The 22,443-nt window shown below is 32.0% G+C and overlaps 1 protein-coding gene across 3 annotated transcripts; it reads right to left on the reverse strand.

Annotated features, from left to right (window-relative positions):
* Window positions 1–942: 942 nt before the first annotated feature.
* On the reverse strand, window positions 943–22,423 carry LOC139517905 (splicing factor 3A subunit 1-like). 3 transcript variants are annotated; one of them, XM_071309400.1, is made up of 19 exons: window positions 22,221–22,423; window positions 19,545–19,709; window positions 15,845–15,867; window positions 15,202–15,335; window positions 14,633–14,792; window positions 14,097–14,159; window positions 11,677–11,767; window positions 10,542–10,613; window positions 10,036–10,109; window positions 9,630–9,740; window positions 9,040–9,205; window positions 8,667–8,762; window positions 7,968–8,140; window positions 7,405–7,544; window positions 6,369–6,601; window positions 5,668–5,855; window positions 3,999–4,100; window positions 2,597–2,668; window positions 943–1,927 (listed from the first exon to the last, which is right to left on the reverse strand). In XM_071309400.1, exons 1-19 carry the CDS (start codon window positions 22,327–22,329, stop codon window positions 1,826–1,828), a joined length of 2,274 nt encoding a protein of 757 aa, XP_071165501.1. In that variant the 5' UTR covers window positions 22,330–22,423; the 3' UTR covers window positions 943–1,825. The 3 variants fall into 3 exon arrangements, with proteins under 3 accessions (XP_071165501.1, XP_071165502.1, XP_071165503.1); XM_071309401.1 differs by lacking the exons at window positions 943–1,927; window positions 2,597–2,668 and adding an exon at window positions 3,124–3,189 and having other exon boundaries at window positions 22,221–22,355; XM_071309402.1 differs by lacking the exons at window positions 943–1,927; window positions 2,597–2,668 and adding an exon at window positions 3,294–3,363 and having other exon boundaries at window positions 22,221–22,355.
* Between the last annotated feature and the right edge of the window lie 20 nt (window positions 22,424–22,443).

Here is a 22,443-nt window from a genome sequence, read left to right on the forward strand (position 1 = left end):
ATGGTTTGGTTAATCATGAGGGAATATGTGTGGCTAAGATATGGTCCGTCTGTATTGTGTTTGTTTACTGTTGAATAGGTGTCACATATATTGTTAATTTGAAGGTGCACTCAGCGATTGGCGAACCTTGATGAAATACCGGAAATAAATATGTGCCACAAATATGTTTCATTTAAAAGATGCGATCATGGATTGATTGACCATGGTGGCATACTTAGGCCACAGATATGTCCATTTGTAGCTTCACTCATCAGGTGGTTGACCATAATGGAATTCCGATGTCACATATATTATCCATTTTTAGTTTCATTTAGGCCTTGTTTGAGCTGCACAGTATTAAGTTTTGTGGAGAGTGTTTTAGAGACTACCATAGTGTTATTTTTTTCTTACTATAAGGACATTTCTTACATTGTCTATCTAAAGGCCATGATCACATAGTATATCTTAAGGCAATGATTACATAAGTCTATATTTAGGCCATGGTATAAATCGTTTATCTTTTATTTGCCATGGTGAACATTGTCTTACCTTTAGAAAATGGTGTACATTTTCTATCTTTAGGCTATTGTGTAAATTTTCTACCTTTAGGCCATTTTGTATTTTCTATCTTTAGGTCATGGTGTACATTGTCTTTATTTAGGCCATGGTGAACATTGTCTTACTTTAGACCATGGTGTTCATTGTCTATATTTCTGCCATGGTGTACATGGGCTATCTTTAGGCCATGTGGTACATTGTCTACATTACATTGTACAAATTTTTAAACTAGATACCCCAATCATAATTGTGTCCAAGTTTGGTTAAATTTTGCCCAGCAGTTCAGAGAAGATTTTTGTAAAAGTTAACAATGAGGGACGACGAAGACGACAGACGCCAAGTGATGAGAAAAGCTCACTTGACCTTTCAGGTCAGGTGAGCTAAAAAGAATTTAAAAAGTCACCATATGATTCTATATACTTTATATGTTATAACATAACATCTCTATGAATAAAATGAAAATGCCTATACCAAATGTAACTCCTTTTCAAAAAGGAATTAGTCTTGAACATCATTGAGCATCAAGACTACATCTAAACATGAAATTATCTGTGTTTTAGTCGATTTAAATTGTCTTATAAAAAACAACATATTGTATTACAGCATAAAAAAATTGTCAAAAATTTTCTCAGCACAAAAATCTTTTCAAATAAATTTCTTGTTTGTATATGTAATTAACTTATCAATAATGTCAACTTACCAAGTTTCAAGTTTCTACATTAATAAAAATAACTTTTTCGAAATTTCAAAATCATAATTTGGGATATATATCATTCAAAACTTTTTGTGAATCATACCATATAATATATCATTATGTAATAAACATTACTGAATGCAAATATATTGAAATTGTTATTTTCCAACAAGTTTCTGTATCAAACATTCTTTGAAACCCTAAATATGCCAGTGAAACCCAAATACAAACAATCAGTAGATACAATAAAAAGGAAAATTGAAAACTTTGGCTAAATCCATAAATGAATGGTCCTTAAACTTAGTTTTATGCTTCGAGAAAAATGTAAACAGTCAAGTGAAATCAAAATCACATGATATAAATTTGACAAGAATGAATGAAAAAAGTAGCTCATAAACAGCTTCATACAATCATCTTTAAAAACATTTACCACATTTCATAATTACAATCGTCTTTGGAGCCCTTTTCACAATATCTATAAGACTTCAATACAATATATACACCATAATAAAGAACACTAACAATAGTCTCCCCTTGTCAATTGTGTAGTCATCTCCCCTTGTCATTGTAGTTGTCTACATTTGTTATCTCCCTTTATTTCTTCCTTCCTCCTCTCTCCTTCAATTGTAAGCTAATAACAGCTCCCTTATTGATGTTGTAGTAAGCTAAGGAGTTAGAATCCTTCATGAAGATACCCTGAAAAGTCAATAAATTGATGGTGTAAATCTGATACAAGAAATAATTCTTTTATTAAAATGCAATCAAAAGTAATGTGGTGGAACTTAATCAGTTAATCATGTGAATTATCATGATCTTAGATTTGCTCTTGCATGACTAGCTTCAAACATGTTCAGAAAAGGAAAACTTATTCTACATTTGACAAGTTCCTCTGGCAACAAACCATGACAAGTTTTGTATATTTTGTAAAATTTATGATTTTCCCTAGTTTTCTATAAACTTTTGAGAAGACTTTGGAATAGAAAGGTTTTGCCAACTTCTTGGCACACTGCAATAACATCTTAAATATTTTGTAGGAATAAGTAAATATGTATAATTCTAAGATCACTGATCTAAACTATTTTGTTGGCTGTGCAAAATTAGTACAACAAAAAATGGACAGAAACTACATACAATGAGTACTATATAAAAAACATTTTTTGACCAAAGCACCCCTAAAGCCTTTTTTGGTGATAAATAGTCCATATTCTTTGGAATCTACATTTCTCCTAATTTACCAACTTTCTACAAGAAATATGGCTATCATTTTACATGTAGTTATCTTATGTACTCCACAGAAAATAAGTAACAGTCAAAATGACAACACATATTTTACCAGATTTTATCTTCTACTGTCAGATAACTTACATCATACTGTAATTTTTGTTTACCAGCAGGAAGTCCCAGACTCTCATTTAACTTAGCTTTCATAACAGCAATCTGTAATATAAGTATGTGTTAATTGTGGGCATTCATTAAAATCTTAGTCCCAGACTCTCATTTAACTTAGCTTTCATAACAGCAATCTGAAATAAGTACAACGTGTTAATTGTGGTAATTCATTAAAATCTTAGTCCCAGACTCTCATTTAACTTAGCTTTCATAACAGCAATCTGAAATAAGTACTACGTGTTAATTGTGGGCATTTGTTAAAATCTCTGTCCCAGACTCTCATTTAACTTAGCTTTCATAACAGCAATTAGAAATAAGTACTACGTGTTAATTGTGGGCATTTGTTAAAATCTTAGTCCCAGACTCTCATTTAACTTAGCTTTCATAACAGCAATCTGAAATAAGTACTACGTGTTAATTGTGGGCATTTGTTAAAATCTTTGTCCCAGACTCTCATTTAACTTAGCTTTCATAACAGCAATCTGAAATAAGTACTACGTGTTAATTGTGGGCATTTGTTAAAATCTTAGTCCCAGACTCTCATTTAACTTAGCTTTCATAACAGCAATCTGAAATAAGTACTACGTGTTAATTGTGGGCATTTGTTAAAATCTTTGTCCCAGACTCTCATTTAACTTAGCTTTCATAACAGCAATTGGAAATAAGTACAACATGTTAATTGTGGACATTCATTAAAATCTTAGTCCCAGAAGCTCATTTAACTTAGCTTTCATAACAGCAATCTGAAATATAAGTATGTGTTAATTGTGGGCATTTGTTAAAAAGTATTTATGATCTAGGAGGGTCAACCGATATGAAAAAATTTAATACTTATTTTCATTTTCTTTTTTTTTCTTTTTCATGAGCATGTAAAAATTGAGTGTTATAAATTGTTACTCCATTTTCTGTTTTTTCCATTTCAACAGAGGATTGGAATCACAAATAAGAATACCTTTATAAAATAGCTGCAGATAATTGAAATCACCAACTAAAAAAATCTTTTGATAGACATACAAAAAGTTTTAAAACACATTTCAAATATATAGTTGTGTAAGTTTTATGTCAAAATTAGCATTATAAATTTACTTTTTTAATTGCAAACTTGGTAGTTTAGTTTATGGTTTACAAACACACAACTGAGTAAATGTTTGTATGGATTACAGCCAAAATAGGCATACAAGCACATTATAGACAATTTTAAAGGAATGTTGAGCATTTCAAGGTTTTTTATTTCCTGCACCCTAGGGAAGCAAAGTGATGACATCAAGAGACAGTTTATAGACAGCAAATAGTTTTGAATTGGTAATTTTTTTGTAAAACCATTAATCTGATATATTCAAAGCAATATGTTGAATGTTGTAATCTATGTAATACTCACAGAGTCAGAAAGTGGTAGTGTATAAGTCAACATCTGTCCATTGAGTTTCCATTCTGGTTTGTCATCAGCCTTTGGTACCATAACTTTGAAGGTAACAGGCCCCTGAAGATAGATTAAAACTTTGCAACACTTTCATAGAAAACATAGTAAACATAGCAATCAATTGTCAGAAATTAGTTTTATCCTAATAGCAATATATTCATAGAAAACAGATTTAACCTAAAGCAATATATTCATAGAAAATAAATTCAAATTAGAATTAAATTCAAAGAAAATAGATAAAACCTTAGCAATAACTCAGAGAAAATAGATTCTGTAAATTTTATCATCGGTATAAAGACATTATTCGTAAATATAGCTCAACATGCAGACTTTTAATACGTTCAGGTATTTCACATCCAATTTTTTATGGTAATATTCTTTATAAAGCACAAAGGTGTCAGTATTCACCTCAGAAACATACAAAACCTTTGAATAGACTTATTAAGAAGGGATATAATTACGATACTGTTGTCAAGTCATTAAAGATTGCATATTTTGGCGTTAATATTGAGTCATTGATAAGGTCTTTGCATCGGAACTAAACACATTTATTCTAAAAACAGTTGTTGGCATGACACGGGTTATGTTTTTCTCATATATGTTATGATGGTATGATACTAAACCCCTAACGGGAAGGATTGTGCCTGATGTTCATATGATGAAATCATAATCTTTCAGTCAGTTTAGTTGAAGTCTGGAGCTGGCATGTCAGTTAACTGCTAGTAGTCTGTTGTTATTTATGTATTATTGTCATTTTGTTTATTTTCTTTGGTTACATCTTCTGACATCAGACTCGGATTTCTCTTGAACTGAATTTTAATGTGCGTATTGTTATGCGTTTACTTTACTACATTGGTTAGAGGTATAGGGGGAGGGTTGAGATCTCACAAACATGTTTAACCCCGCCGCATTTTTGCGCCTGTCCCAAGTCAGGAGCCTCTGGCCTTTGTTAGTCTTGTATTATTTTAATTTTAGTTTCTTGTGTACAATTTGGAAATTAGTATGGCGTTCATTATCACTGGACTAGTATATATTTGTTTAGGGGCCAGCTGAAGGACGCCTCCGGGTGCGGGAATTTCTCGCTACATTGAAGACCTGTTGGTGACCCTCTGCTGTTGTTTTTTATTTGGGCGGGTTGTTGTCTCTTTGACACATTCCCCATTTCCATTCTCAATTTTATTCCTAAGCAATAAATTCACAGAAAATAAATTCAGTCTAAGAAATAGCTTTATAGAATAAAATTAACTGCTGCAATAAATTTCTAGAAAAAAAATTAACCTTAGAAATAAATTCACCGAAGACAGATTAACCATGGCTATCTATTGACAGAATAAAGGTAAACCTTGGCAACAGATTCACAGATGATAGATGTTTAACTTAAAACTGTGAATTGAATTGATGGATGTATAAAGCAATAATTTGGCTGTAATTTTGTTGTTTAAAACAAGCTAAGTGAGTCTGGTACATATATAGATATTCTTAACATCAAAGTAAATTACAATTTTAGAAAAAGTTACACCCCAAAAATAATGAAAAAATAGTAGATTTTTAAATATATTCAAGCCAGTGTATCATTCATAAAAATTTTAAAAGCAAATTTTGTGATTATTGCAGAAAACATATATACTTTGTTTCTGGACAAGAACACATCCTCTGGAATCAACTGTTCTTCTGTCTTGGCCTTCTTTGCTGGAGGTTCATCCATAGATGGTGGTTTTGGAGGACCAGGGGGGTGAGCCAACAGGGTTGGTGCAAACCCTGGACGTGGTGGACGGGCCATCATAGGCTGGGGCATCATGGGCTGAGGCTGCATTCCTTTAATGAAATCCCAATAAAAATTAAATCAAGAACTTCAACTCAATATCATAAACACACCTATGTTAACCAGTTTGGATACATGTAATAATACAGTTCCCCAAAGCACGTTCACAATACTGAAATAATTAATTACTATACTAATTAGGTAGCCTTACTTTGAAAGTGTTTAGCTTCACTGTGAGTTTTAAACTCATTTATTATCTTCAGTGCTTAATAATATGAATAATATCAACTGGTTACTTGGTAATGTAAATTGTCTGAGTACAAACTTGATAGTCGGTTGCTGTGATATATATTTGTTTTTCGTACATAAATTAGGTGGCTAGTTTTATCATTTAAATTGTTTTACATTTGTCATTACCAGGTCTTTTATAACTGACGATGCGGTATGGGCTTTGCTCATTGTTGAAGGCGGTACAATGACCCATAGTTGTTAATTTATATGTCATTTGCTCTCTAGTGGAGTTTTCTCATTGGCAATCATACCACATCTTCTATTTTATTACTTACCAATAACATTCATTGGTGGCCTAGGTGTAGAAATCATCATTAGTCTCTGTGGCTGATTCATGAGTGGCATTGGTGGTGTTGACATTGGTAGTCTTGGTAGTGGTGGTTGTGCCATACTTTTGTGCATATTTATTGGAGGTTGGGGAGGGGGAGCTGGTTTAGAGGGAGGGGGAGGAGGTGGAGGCTGGACTTTAGGAACAGTTGGACCAATCTTCTCTTTTTCCTCATCAGCTCTGAAATTCAATATCATCTCTTTATATAGATTTGTAAATAAAGAAAAAATTTCACAGGTTTCTGTTTTTTTTGTATACATTTGTTTAAACAAATTTTCAACCTTTGGATTTTCTGAACTTTCAGACATAATCCAAAGATAGTTCAAAGGCAAGGGTTCTTCAGTATAGTAAAGTCAACAGTTTAAAGGTTTTATTGATTGTAAATCAAAAAGTCTGTATATCGCCTAATTTTTGTAAATCTATGTTTTAGTACTGTTTACAAGAACTATATGTTAAAACTAAAATCAAACAATAAATATCAAAAAGATAATGTGTTTTACAGTTCTTCTATAAAAGCATGCTAAACAAAACATTGATCAACTTGCTATACTCAATTCATATTTGACCCCATGACGACCAATAACTAAATTCTGTTCCCTAAAATGTATACCATCTTTTTAGTGGCAGAAAGAGTCTTTCATAGTGCATGTCTTGGTTGATTAACGTTTTGAGCAAACTTTATTGATTTAAGGCAGAACTTGTTCAAACGTGAATATACATAAAATATTTGAAGGTGGACATTTATCACACAGAAATTGGTCATACCTTTGTACAAAGACTAACTGAGGTTGTACAACCCATGTGGTATTGTATCACATGTTTCAATTCATTTTTAATATGATGTAAATAGTTAATTGTTATTCCACCCATATAAATCATTGTATTAACATGTGTTTTTATTCTACTCAAGCTGTAGTTTTCTGCAGAATGCTGCATTCAACAGAGATATTCTCTCTTGTAAACAGATCAAGATCTTTACTTACACCAGTCCTTTAGTTTTATGTATTGTAGCAATCTGCTCCTCAATAGAGATGTTCTCTCTAGCCTTCTGTGTGACTTTTTCCATAGAAGCTGTGTGTCCATCCCAAACAACTCTCTGCTCTTTTCTTTCTTCTTCTCCAATCTGAAAAATTGTAATCATTCAGAATTGCTTTTTCAAATTAATTTTTTTGTCAGCAATATAATGCTTTTATTAAGATATTATTTTTTGTAAGTTATAGTTGGTGCATTGTTGTTATGTATGGTTGATGCTATTGCAAAGGCACAAGACATTTATAATTTAAAGCCGATACCCAAAATTTCTAAATTATACCAGCATAGAAACAAAAATCCTACATTATATGTATATATTATTCTAGTTTCTGCAAAAATATAAGATATAAGACAAAAGGAATAATACCTTGACCATAATGTAATGTATATTTGGTTTGTAAACATATATATAGTATTAACCATCATATCTGTCTGACATGTCTCAGTGATGTGAAAATTTGTGAACTGTACCACAAGATGAAAAATAATAAAAAATAAATTGTTGAAAACTCACCTTTTTACCGATCTGTGTTTCTTCTACACCAACACCAAAGATATCAGTACGTCTTTCAGCCAGTTGTTTTAGACTGCTCTCAATAGAAACACCAGGAGCATAAACTTCTTCTTGTTCCTTTTTCTCATTCATAGCTCTCTGTCTTTCCTGAATCCATTTAGGATCAAGTAGTCCTGTTCAATTATAAAAAATAATATATAACAAACTTGTAAAATTTCATTTATGTCCATGGAAACTGTGATAACAAAGCTATTAAAATACTCACAACATTAACTATTTTAGTGTATTGACATTTTTGTGGATAAAAGTATCTTAAATTTCACATCAGTGTTATAATGAAGAAAATTAGCACTACAATGAAAACAAGTGTTCTGACATCTTCAAATTTAGGCCCTATTGAATGGTTCAGGGGATTTTATTAGCAATAATAACTGATACACATTGGCCTTTGTTTCTCTCACAAATCTGTATTCATAAACATATATACAATACTGGCCGATATATCACATTTATAGCTTATTTCTATTCATTTAAAATCAGATGAACAAAAGAAGAGGTTTGCTAATACCTTTTTTGTAAAGTAAATTTTTGCACTCAAGAATGTCTTGGAATAGAGAAATGGTAGAGACAAATGGTGGTAGCTGTCATACTATGATGGATAAGGAAGAATAACTACATATCTATCTATTAACTACTAACCTATTCTCATATGCTCTTGGACTTTGTGTGCTGGGATTTTCTCTCCAGTAATTGGTGACACCATGTCTGTGGTTATTTCTCCCATGGATGGACGAGCTGTCAATAAAAACATACAATCACTCATGTTAATATTTGTTATTCAAATACTCTAACAATACATAATGGGTTTCCCTTCTAAACAAAGGTATATCATGTATATGGAGAGCAAGCATATTAATAGTTTTCAAAGTTTCTCCTGATTTTTAATAAAAGCAAAAAATAATGCATATCAAGTCATTTAAACTCACTTTTTTTGTTATACAGACTTCAATTTATTTAAAGCAGACTAGGATGTTTTTTGTGATAGAGATTTGTGTGACTACAGTTAACAAACCTTTGGGATTGTAATCCTTCTTGATGATGACTTGATCTGGTGTAGGTGGCAATGGTGGTATCTCACTGGGTGGTGGTGGCGGCGGTGGCATAGGTGGCTGAGGTGGAGCAGGAGTTGGAATCTTCACTGGTTCATCCTCTTCAGACGATGATTCTCCTTCCATCTCCTATACAAATTTAAATACATCATTTAATTTAATTATTTGGAATATTTTCTAACACTACTATGAGACCATCGTGGTCATTGATTTAACCCCCAGGGGATTGGACCCACAATCACCCACACCTGTCAGCACACTACTATGAGATCATCGAGGTCATTAAAAAACAGATAGTTTAAATGATGATAGATGGCTGTTGAATGTCCGGTGGCAAATTAAATACATTCAGGATACGAACATAATGTAATATTAAAATGTATCCTGCTTTGTACTAGACCTTTCTTATCTGTTTTAATAGAGCTAGTTCACAAGGAACAGTCTTCAGGAAAACATTTGACACCCAGACACATAATTCTGACTGCGAGCTGACCTATCATATAAATATCCTAAGTTGCATAGTGGTCTAAGAACATTTTCTGTGTTTTTTTACCTGTAAATCTCCCTCCGGTAGGGGAGGTGTAGGAGCATTGTCAAAATCTATCCCCTCTCCATCCTCCTCGTCTTCAGACTCATCTGATTCAACCTCCATCTGATCATCAGCCTGAAAATTATATAAAACAATTAGAACTTATAATATTGGCACATGATATTTCCTGTAATAACGACAATATTTGCTAGTTTTCTACATCACCTTACTTAAGTCTGTTCTTTCAAATGTCAATAGACAAAGCAATAAATTAATAAGCTGGTGCTGAATAATGTCATTTATCCCCTTTACTTTGATTAAAGTAAAATCAAACCTTTAGTAAATAAAATACCCTTAAACCTGCAATTCCTTTTAAATTTAACAATAAATTACCAACTTGTACATAATCTTGGATAACACTTATAAATACCTTCTCTCCTCCTCTTTCCTGCATTAGAATTCTGGCTCCAACTTCATCTGGTGTTGTGGGAGGTGGAAAGTTACCTGAAATGGAAAAAATACACTGAAACTTAAATTATTTTAGGAGAAATTAAATTTCACAATTCCAAAGTCCAAACTTATTTGCTATGTTTTATATTTGCTTTTGTTTTGGTTTCTAGGTGACTCTTTAAGATTAAGTGAGGGAATATTTTTGGGATTTCATCTATTTCTAAAATTGGCGAAACATTTTCCACTTAACAGTGTCCTAGATTTTGTTTCAAACTTTTACAATTTCTTTTCTTTTTTTCGCATTCTTCAAAGCTGATATAAAGTTTTACACTCATTTTAGGAATGATGTTAACATTTTTAAAAGCATAAAACCCATAAGCTGATCTGTATTTCTTTGTGTAGGGACCATATATGTTTTTCTAGTCTGATCTAAAAATGTTTCATACTTTGGCTGGAAATCCAATATTTTCTCAATCTTAGAATTACCTTGTTCATTGGGTTGGAAATCCACTGTTTCTACAACAACAAAGTCATGCCAGTCTATCTGTGTGTAAGCAACTGTAATAGAAAATAATTTGCTTTATAGGTAGTTTAATAAGTAATTAGCATCAATAACTCACAAAATTTGACTGACATCTGGCTTAGAAATTCATGCCTTTATACTCAAATCTTGTTCTTTTTAAACTCTTTCGTTTGGTAACATTATCAAACATTGTTTTACTGTTAAGATCTGTAAACAATATATTATGAAAATCATTAGAATTTCTATTGTTCTACATCCAACAAGAATTATGTACATTGTACTTTAATGTGTACATTAAAGTATTATATTGTATTGCTTTTCATATTGACAGAGATTTGGTTTAGTTAGCCACATTGGCCTAGGTTTGGTTCAGTTAGACATTTTTGCCTAGTTTTTGGTCAGTTAGCCACATATGTCTAAAATACAATTAGATGACTATCTGGCTATCCAAAAAATGTAAGCATGTAGATGTGAAAAGCATTGCTCGATTCTCTCTTTAATAATTAACCAATCAAGTTTGAGCTTGTTCCATTAAATCTGTATTCAACCAATCAAAATCCAGCTAAAAAGAATGATATTTGTCCAATTGCAGTCACATATACTAGTTTTATTGATATAGAGAAGAATATATTTAAATTAATAAATATAACATTTTTTTTTATATTTTCTAATTTTCTAAATGAAGTAACCAACTTTTAATAAATAAAAAATACAAACTCAGTATAATAATATGAATATGAATATGAACTACTTATAAATTTTCTTACAACAAAAACCCATTATCGTTCATTGAGATAGGACCATTAAAGGTGGTACCTAACACTACAGGGAGATAACTCTGTAAAATCAGGTGAACGTTTTAATTACGTTGTGTTGTTAAGGGAATGTTAAGCTTCTCAATGATCAAAATTAGAGTTTGTCAAACTGCTATGTAACCAGCGTAATTTTTGTGAAAAATTGGTTGGTTCAAATTTTTTGAAATTTTCACATTTTTGTTAAAGGGCCAAAGTAAATACGTTGTCAAAATTTTATGAAAATTAAATGAGCCTGCAAATTAGTTTTAGTGAAAGTGTTGGGTACCACCTTAAGATAACTTACTTCTCTCTCTTTCTAGAGCTTCTTCTTCCTTCTTTCTCTCCCTGATTTGATATTTACACCACTCTACTCTGTATTTTACTTGCTGCAATACCTTAAACAGAAAATATTTAATTCTAAATTATTTAAAGTGATGTGTTTAAATTCATTACTAGATTACACTGTTATAACTGTAAATGTTGAAATGATTTGTCAAAATTTCAGGACCAGTGCAATACTTTTGAAATAAAGTTAACTTGGCAATGAATTGTTATTATATAAATATCACATAGCTGAGAGGGTGATATAGCAGATTGTTACCCCGAGAAAACATTGTCAACCGCGATGAAGCCAAGGTTGACAATGCTTTTTCGAGGAGTACCAATCTGCTCTATCACTCTCTCAGCTATGTGTTATTTAATTTATTATACTGAATGTCCTATCATTATTGTCTTTTACAGATGAATTTTATTTTAAAAGTATTTTCTATGACGTCACGTACATAACAACGTGATGGGTATAAGAAAAAACAACAAAAGTCAAGGGTTTTTTTAATTTATTTTAAGTCAAATAATAAAATCTGTGCCAAATGTAGAAATTAAGCATTGTATTTAATTACTTGATGTAAATTCAATTCATTTTTCTTTTAATAATCGATTACTGATTGGTCTGGACAAGAGGGTAACATTAAAAACAAGAGTGCACACACTGAAATGTCTCGCCTTCTATACTAATCAATGATATTATGTTGATAGTCCTAAGTATAAAGCTAAGCTTTAATACAACTGTCACATAAACTTAACATTAACCAAGATAACTAAACAAAGACCAATGAACCTTGAAAATGAGGTCAAGGTCAGATGAACCATGCTAGGCAGACATGTACAGCTAACAATGCTTCTATACAACATATATAGTTGACCTATTACTTATAGTTTAAGAAAAATAGACCAAAACACAAAAACTTAACACTGTGCAATCAGTGTGCAATGAACAGTGAAAATGAGGTCACGGTCAATTAAAACCTGCGCGACTGACATAAAAATCATAAAATATTTCCATACACCAAATATAGATGACCTATGGCATATAGTATTAGATAAAAAGACCAAAACTCAAAAACTTAACTTTGACCACTGAACCATGAAAATGAGGTCAAGGTCACATAACATCTGCCCGCTAGACAGGTACACCTTACAATCATTCCATACAACAAATATAGTAGACCTATTGCATATACTGTGAAAGTACTTTAATTCGTGGGTATCAATTTTCGTGGATTGAGCAATATTTACATGTTCGTGGGTTTTTAAATTCGTGGATTTTAGTATTCTATAAAAAAAAAAATTGAAAAATTAAAGCCTTTAGAAACAAAGGTTACATATAGTCTGGATTGAAGGAAATTGCAAAGTAAACATTGACCCGGAAATCTGACTTTCATCGATAAAAAATATTTTTTATGAGAATTAAAGGATCAAAAGTTGTACAATTTAGATTATTAAAGATGAAATGGGTATAATCCTGCATGCGGTTGTAGTTCTGTGACTGCCATTAAAGTATTCTTAGATTTGGAGTACTCAATATATTCTCTAGATCATATCAGTGGTCAAACCTACCGATGGGGATCTTTCCATGTCTTGATTTGGACAATGGTTGTTTTATTTCGTTGGACACTTAAATTCGTGGATAAAGTCATCCACGAAAACCACGAAAATTGGTACCCCACGAATAAAAGTACTTTCACAGTAGTATGAGAAAAACAGACCAAAACACAAAAATTTAACTATAACCACTGAACCATGAAAATGAGGTCAAGGTCAAATGACAACTGCCAGTTGGACATGTACACCTTACAGTCCTTCCATACACTGAATATACTAGCCCTACTGCTTATAGTATCTGAGATATGGACTTGACCACCAAAACTTAACCTTGTTCACTGATCCATGAAATGAGGTCGAGGTCAAGTGAAAACTGTCTGACAGACATGAGGACCTTGCAAGGTACGCACATATCAAATATAGTTATCCTATTACTTATAATAAGAGAGAATTCAACATTATAAAAAATCTGAACTTTTTTTTCAAGTGGTCACTAAACCATGAAAATGAGGTCAAGGACATTGGACATGTGACTGACAGAAACTTCGTAATATGAGGCATCTATATACAAAGTATGAAGCATCCAGGTCTTACACCTTCTAAAATATAAAGCTTTTAAGAAGTTAGCTAACGCCGCCGCCCCCGGATCACTATACCTATGTCGAGCTTTCTGCAACAAAAGTTGCAGGCTCGACAAAAAATTGTCACCCTCTCAGCCATGTGATAGAGTAAATCAACACCCTCGTATTAGCCTATCAAAATGTGACATTTTAACGTGAAGCATAATTAAGTATTTTAACAATGATTAATTCAATTTGAGATTTTTCTATGATTTTTATTTACCTCTTTATATTCTTCAGATTCCTTAGTTAACTTCTCTTGTAAGTCTTTTGGTGGAATCAAAATCTGTAAATCAAAATAAAATAAATATCTAAAATAAACATGTATATACATTTGTAACTCTTTTACATGATGCATATTTTGTCAACTGTCAAAAAACATTGCATAAAGATTTGAACGATGCATTTTTTTTATATGGCCAAGGCTGAAGAACTACTTTTATGGCATTATTTGATAAAAAGAAATCATTTTTGCATAATTGAGTCTAAACATCTTTTTGATTTATTTAGTTACTTAGGATCCAAACTAATATTTACTTAGCACTTGGTGTGGAGATGTGATCAACTGATAATTCTAACATCTCAATAAAGTGAAACACAAGGAGAGTCCCACTCTTACAGCAGTTTATACTATTTGAAACCAGTAAAATTTGGTTGAAGACTGACAGTTTCTACAATTATTACCTCCCCTGATAACACTAGTATTATGAGAAAGAATCTGGCTGCTGGTTAAACTTTGACACTTGAAATAGTGTTTACCTTTGTATATTGTTCTACAAGTTTAGTGAAGTAATTGAACAAGCTGTGTTGTGGTCGTAAGAAATCAAATTGATAGTTCCTCTGTTCTCTATTCATTAGGTTTGTAAGGAACTGTCGTCCATTTCTAGCTACAAACTGTGCTGTTAGTCTTACTACGTCTCTGAAATCACAGAAGTTTAATAAGATGTCAAAAAAATGCATTTAGAAGAATATTTTGTGATGCATAAAATAAATCATTCTAACATATATCAACTGATGCTTTAAAGAATGTTTTCTACCTGATGTGATGGATGTTTAAAAGAGTGGTCTATATATGTCAACTCATGTTTGGATAAAGCAATTCTGTTGCATATTATGCTAAAATTAGATACCTTTTGATATGTTGAAGAACATTTTTGAATAAGTTCCTATACAAACATTAGCCTTGTCTGAGAAACACACCATACATTTTTTGGCCTTATGGGGATTGTGAACGCTTATCCATAAAGTTTCTTACACTTTATCATTTCATAGTTTAAATGTTGGTGTTCAAGTATGATTAAACTGGAATGTGAATATATATTACTTACAAATCAAAAGCTGATATAGATGGTGGATCTGCTATGAATTCAAACTCTGGTGGCGGTTCCTTAGGGACAATAGTCTCCAATAACAATCTAGCTTGCTCTGCCTGTTGTTTCTGAACAGCTGCCAACTGACCTGGCTGTTGTCAATAAAGGGAGTAATAAATCAATAGAAGTTGTGCCATGTTTTCATTAACAATCCATTTTCAAAGAGTAAATCACTTGTGGAGGTACATGCCATTTTTAATATCATCAAATACAAAGCCCCAAAAAAATCAAAAATAGTTGTAGAGTTTATAGTCTTCTTTAAATGTCTTTTAAGTGAGATAAACTTAATGTTGATGAAAAAATCTCTGTTGAACATTTTGACTTTGCAAAGAAACAAGAATCGTTATTGTAATAAAAGATAAACTGGATCTAATTGCAATTTATTCAGTTATTATTATCATTTCAATTCAACCTTAAATGGCATTTAATTCTATTCTTATAAATGTAACATCTTTAGAAAATAAGTCTTGCATCATGTTACCATTAATATCCTATATCAGTTGAGTGACTGAATCAGAATACATTTAGGCAGATAACCAGGGAAATTCGTCTTCAGAACTGATTTAAGAAATTATTTTATTATCATCAATTATTTGCTTACCTTGGGAACAGCTGGTTCTTGAGCTAAAACAAAAATAAATAATATAAAATGAAAATCTTCATTATTATCATAAACTGTTGTCACAGAGATAAGTCTCACCTGTATGTAGATCTGATGGTAAAGTCCAAATGTTGAAATTAAAGTACAAAAACATTTTACTCGTCAATGTAAAAATATCGGAAATTGTTGAGACTGTCATTAAAGTGAGAGGGTTAGCGCTATAGAACCAGGTTTAATCCACCATTTTCTACATTTGAAAATGCCTGTACCAAGTCAGGAATATGACAGTTTTTGTCCATTCGTTTTTGATGCATTTTGTTATTTGTTTTGCCATGTGATTATGGACTTTCCCAATTGATCTTCCTCTAAGTTCAGTATTTTTGTGATTTTACTTTTTACTTCCACAAGTAAATTATGCAGAAGTTCAAGGTCAAAATAATCTCCATGGAAATGAGATGTGCTTGTACTTATACAACTACATACCAAATATCACTTATTGTCCATAATTGTTTCCCCATAAAATTGACAAAAAAAGATTTGTCAGTTTTTTATGCCATTATATTATCAGCTGCTACCTTTACATTGTTTTTTTTTAATTTCCGTTTTTTAAATTGCTTTTATAAATCTTAGCTGATACCAGTTTGAGTCTCTTTTTCTGTGTATAGTTTTAAGATTAAAATTTGGTTTCTTTTGCATGATTGATAAACATAAACACCTTAATGATCTTGTTTTAAAAGTAATTAAGAAATAATTCATGGGGGCTTGATTATATCGTGATTTTACCACGGGTTGGCCCTTTATGACAAATATTTTACCCCTGAGCGATAGCGAGGGGTAAAATATCGGCATAAAGGGACAACCCGTGGTAAAATCTAGATATATTCAAGCCCCCATGAATTATTTCGATTCTGATAGGACACATACGGCAATTCTGTTGGATCGAAGCGCTCTAGGTGTAGGCAAATATTTGCCGTTCCCATAAATAAACGCACTAATAAACTAGCGTAAAAGAACGGAGCAAACTGCATTAGTGACATGCTTAAACTATTTAAAATAATGTATTTAGACAGTTTTGGATGATTTTGAATGATAATTTATTTATATGTCTTATATGATGTACAATAAAGGGCTTTTGCCACATTTTAGCATCATTTGTGTATGTTTCCTTGTGATGATTTTCGGATTCACAAGCGTGTATTTTCCCGTAAAATGCTTACATTCTAACGTCATTGTTCTATGACGTCGGGTATCTCATTCATAATCAAAGAGCTGAAAGCTCTGAAGAAAAATGACGCCACTGTCTCTAATATTGGGATAGTTTTTATGCAAGTCTTGATTTTCACATACCGTAATTAGTTTAACAATGCAACATGTATCGTAAGCATATAATTGATTCACGTTTGCGCCCACTCATTTTCACCCCTTTCACTTTCACACCCTACATGTTCGCACCCAATCTTAATTGGTTTTGTGTTTAATAACTATGTAAGCAAGTGTTTTCTTATAAGTATAATTGTTGTCATTGTCTCAAAATAAAGTGAGACAGCAATTTTTTTTTTGTGTTGAATAAATCTTAATTATGTTTTGGATAAGGTATTGCTAAAAATAATAATAATCCTGTCTAATAAAGTGGTATTTTGTCAACGTTTTATTTTGTGTTGAATAACTCTTAATCATGTTTTGGTTAGTGTATTGCTATAACTTGTTTCATTGACTTGTTTCAAAATGAAGTGAGATTCTGACTATGTTTGTTTCTGCGTGTTGAATAAATTTTATCATGTTTTGGTTATATTAGTGGATTGCTATATTTTGGTTTCTATGTTTTATTGTTTCGTTGTTTCAGATCAATGGGACCAAGCTGTTAAAAACAATTATCTTTTGTGTTTTTTCCTTTAAAATCTTCAATGTTTTACTCATACCAAGCTATAAATACATTCAGTATTTACACCAAAGCAATTTAAAACAACAACCATAATTTTCCAATTATTCAACTTGAATTTGAATTAAAATTGGGCGTGAATGAGGAGAGTGTGAATGTGCGTACTTGTAGGGTGCGAAAATGTATTGGGCACAAACAGACCTGATGCCACACAGTCTGAACCCCCTTCTCCCACAAAATATTAAGTAAATAATCTTTTTGTTACTGCTATCAAAGGTCTAATGAAACTCAGATAGTTTCAAACATTTGTCAAAGAATTCTAGTCAAACTGGCACCTAGTTAAATTGGCACCTGAACGTCGTAGGAATGCGTCCCAGAAAAATAATAAAATAGCCTTGCCAGACGTCATAATTATTTGGACTAATACATGAGATATTGTGTATTTTTCTGCATTATTTTAACCAGTTGAGCATTTTACAGGATTGTTGGTTTAATGCTGTTTAAACTTTACTGAAAAACAAACACCTTAAATTTGCTAATTATTTGGCATGAAAGTTTGATTTATTGAAAGGGACTCATAGTTTTCCATTTTATTTTAATAATTGACTTGTTTTTACAATTACACAAATTGTCTAATTGTTAAAACAACAGCTTTGGTAAGGGCTTCGTTGTTTACCTTTATACACTACATATTCACTTTCGTTTCGTGGTTTACCAAAATACACAACAACATATTCACTATGTACTTGGTAACAGTAATTAATTAATTGAATAGAAAATATTATATCAAATATTATTGGATGCCGAATTGACGTCGAATAGGTGCCGATTTGACTAGATGCCAATTTAACCAGGTGCCGACTTGACTTGTACGTTTCAATTCCTCTGCGATCGTTTGCGGTATTTTCTTGAGAAAACCTATTTTCCATCATCAAAGAGAAGAAGAAACTGCTTTAAAATGATTCTGGAACGCTTCATGATTGTTAAAATAAGTTTAATTCACTCAAAAACAATTTTAAAACTTGCGATTAAACAGGAAGTTTCCAAAGCACGTGTAAAAGAAGAAATTAACCGGTGAGAGTGGAAATCCGTATATGACAGATATCCCTATAGTACGACTTTGAAAGTAAAACAGTTCAATCCTTTTGTAAAACAATCTTTAATATACCTATCACATTAATGTTTGAATGGTCTTAAGCTTATTCAAACCATATAAGTCGGTATGAAACACCAAAACGGAATGAACAATAACCGATTACGTTTTGTAGTTTACAAATTCTAAAACTGGTTCCCGTCAAACTACAACACTTTGTTCGAGTGTAGTGGAATACAAGCAAAAACCAGTGTAAACTGGGTCCTGGCTGGTTTAATACTACACAATGATGCATAATGATAACACAAGCAGATTCCAGTTTGTTTGGAAAATAGGAAATACGAAACCAAGCGCGGTAGGCAGAGCAATGTAATGAAGTTCAGGTCGGCAGTTATGGAACAATGACTGCGTCATTTTCCAAAAAAGCATCAATCGTAACTACTCGGCCATTCTCGCTATGCAGTAAATTTCTTCGTGCAACCAGAAAGGCAGAGTAGTTCCGATTGAAAAAAGCATATGACGTGGGAGTACAATCGGAACAGCACTGGCAATATATTCATATTTTACCACGGGTGTGTACTCAAAGCGTTTGAAGGACGTCATGTTAGAATAAAGTATATATTGTAAATGCAGATCATAACATAACAATCTTATCCATATCATGACCATTGTTTTCTCTGACTTTGTACTTGTAGTAGGTATTATTTAAACACCAGCAATCTATCTACCTTTGCCCTCCTTGAACTCTTTGACTTTATACTGGTAATATGCATGGTATGGGTCATTTTGTTGGAGGAAATTAAATTTAGGGTTGTTAATTTCATTCTGACGGATTCTGCTCTCAAACTCAGGTCCATTTCTGGCAACGAAGCTAGCAGTCTTGTCTACAATATCTTAGAATCCTTGTTAAAGAAATGATATATGTTACAATTCAGTGTAGTATTCTGGTCTATATAGATCAAAGAGGTAAAATAAAAATAAATTCTTTCAATTAACAAAAGTATCAATATTTGAAAAATTCTTAACTAACAATTTCTTCAAATGTTGTGAGGAAGAATTGAATATGAACTGAATATGTTTCATGTGTATCACTCTAGCCTATAAACCTTATTTCATGTAACTGCCTTTTACAATAACTTAATGATTTCATAATTTTTGTACTCATATACATGTATGAACTGTACATGTTCAACAGAATGAGAATTACACAGTTGCAGATTCTAAATTTTAACCACAAATTGTTTAATTTAAAATAAATACAAAAATTAGTTTGATTCAACACATGAACAAATTCATGTGTGGGTGACATGGTTGGGATAGATGTACATGTATGTTGTAAAATTTTGTTACATGTGAAGAGATGAGATTTAAAGACAGATACTGATAGTACAGCAAACTTGTGACCAATTTGCAGAGGAACAGTAAATTCTTATTTTGTTCCTTCCTTGTGTATAAATACACCAATTTAGGAACACTGAGATTCTGTTATGCTCTTTTCTTGAGTATTGATACACCTACACTTCATCTTTGCATGTTAACTAACAATATAATACTTACATGACTTACCAATATTATACTTTATTTTATTAATACTCATAAGAAACTATTAAACTTGACCTAAGCATGTTAACTAACAATGTAAATGTACTAATATGTCTTACCAATATACATGATATACTTTATTGTACATTGTATCAATACTGCTGGTAAACTATTAAACTTGATTTAAGCATGTTAACTTACAATATACTAAATTACATGACTTACCAATATACTTTATTGCTACTGTCCTGAAGACAATCAATGAATATTTATCATAATATTTTATATTTATAAAATGCTAAACCATATTATCCCCAGCCTTTAAAGCACCAGGGGCACAGAGTTTTTCAGTCAAATATATAGCACATTGGTTAAATTTTATTGAAGAGGTGAAATTTAAGCTGCATACTGATATTTTATCTTAATATAGTATTAACATGCTTCAGCAATATACTGCTCAAGATTGATTGATTGTTAGTGAACATGTTTAAAGTCATATGAAACTTTTATGTATATGTTTTTTATGACTAAATGGATAGTTTTTATTATAAAACTTAAGTAAATATATATTTTTTTCTCAAGAAAATTTTATTATTTGTCAAAATTAAGAAGAAGTTGACTTTTTTTAATTGCTTGCTTCCAGCAAACAATTCGCCAACATGTTTTCCATATATGCAGTTACCTCAGACGGACCTTTCTTGTAAAAATCCCGAGATCTCAATACGCAAGTGCAAATGGAAAACCAAACGTAATCATCGCTCTGTCATCATCATAGACTATCTCTTATTGTACATGTTATACATGTGCTTACCTAAATACCTATGCTTCGTTGATGATTGTTTACTAACCATGCTAACGGGCGACTATCATTAAACTTTGGCTTCAAATTACTACCTTCAATTAGCGTTAATTAACATGATTAATGCAAAAAAAACAAGTGAAACTGCGAGCTACTGCTCACTGATGATACCCCCGCCGCAAGTGGATAATATTAATAGTGTAAAACTATGGAAGTGTTCGGTAAACAGGAAGTTGTCGAGTGATGAATCTGAAAACGCATCACACGGTATAGCTGACTTATATAAATCCTGAAACCAAATTTCAGAAATCCTTGTATTGTAGTTCCTGAGAAAAATGTGACGAAAATTTTCAATTTGGCTATCATGTGTAAAATCAGACAAGTGTTCGGTAAACAGGAAGTTGTCAAGTGATGAATCTGAAAACGCATCACATGGTATAGCTGACATATGTAAATGTTGATACCAAATTACAGAAAGGGTGGATGTGTAGTTCCTGAGAAAAATGTGACGAAAGTTTCATGGGACGGACTGACTGACGGACGGACGGTACGACGGACAGACAGAGGTAAAACAGTATACCCCCCCTTTTTTAAAGCGGGGGTATAAAAACACCATCATTTTTAGATAATTTCATGCGTTTTCATGATTTTTTAAGAACTTGCATTATATAAATATTTGAATAAGTTTGTTAAACTTTAATACCCTTATCAAATATTAATATTTTTTAATAAAAGTAGAGAGACCGATCCCAGGGCGACCAGACTCTCTGGGCGAAAGAACTCAGGGCAAATATGTAAGTAGGGCGAATGGACCTGATACCCTTTCTTAATAATTTAAGCTTATTTATCTATGCAAGATTTAAAAAAAAATTATAATGGGATTTGTTTTTTTTCTGTGTGCAACTACAAGACAGACAGTTGTCTCTGGAGGAAAACAACATACATACCTCTACACAAGTTTCTTTAGAAAGACTATACATGTATAATAACCTTTACTTTGTTTTCTAATATTTTTTCTATTCTAAAGAGTGAGAGACATATGTTGTTGACATTAAAAGGATACTCCTTACTTCTGGGGGAGGGTATATGATTCCAATAACTGGTTTAGCTGCTTGTATTTCTTCTTCTGTTTTCTCTTCCTGTACAGATATAAGTTTCTCAATAGGCGGCATTTTGGAAAAAGTGATCTTGAAGTAGAACACCTCCAATATCTAAATTGCTGCGAGTAAAAACGTACCGGAAGTCGCTAAGGTTTATCAAAGTCGCAAAAACGTTTTGCCTGAAAT

Source organism: Mytilus edulis, chromosome 3 (assembly GCF_963676685.1).
Source record: "Mytilus edulis chromosome 3, xbMytEdul2.2, whole genome shotgun sequence".
Taxonomy (NCBI): Eukaryota; Metazoa; Mollusca; class Bivalvia; order Mytilida; family Mytilidae; genus Mytilus; species Mytilus edulis.

What these genes read in the sequence shown, in the direction of transcription:
- LOC139517905 (XM_071309400.1), bottom strand. Translation starts at nt 22,329, where the DNA reads ATGCCGCCTATTGAGAAACTTATATCTGTACAGGAAGAGAAAACAGAA. An exon ending in TTGTAGAACAATATACAAAG is followed by an intron (nt 14,160 to 14,632) that starts GTAAACACTATT and finishes TTTGATTTACAG; the next exon opens with ATTTTGATTCCACCAAAAGA. An exon ending in AGGAAAGAGGAGGAGAGAAG is followed by an intron (nt 9,741 to 10,035) that starts GTATTTATAAGT and finishes TATAATTTTCAG; the next exon opens with GCTGATGATCAGATGGAGGT.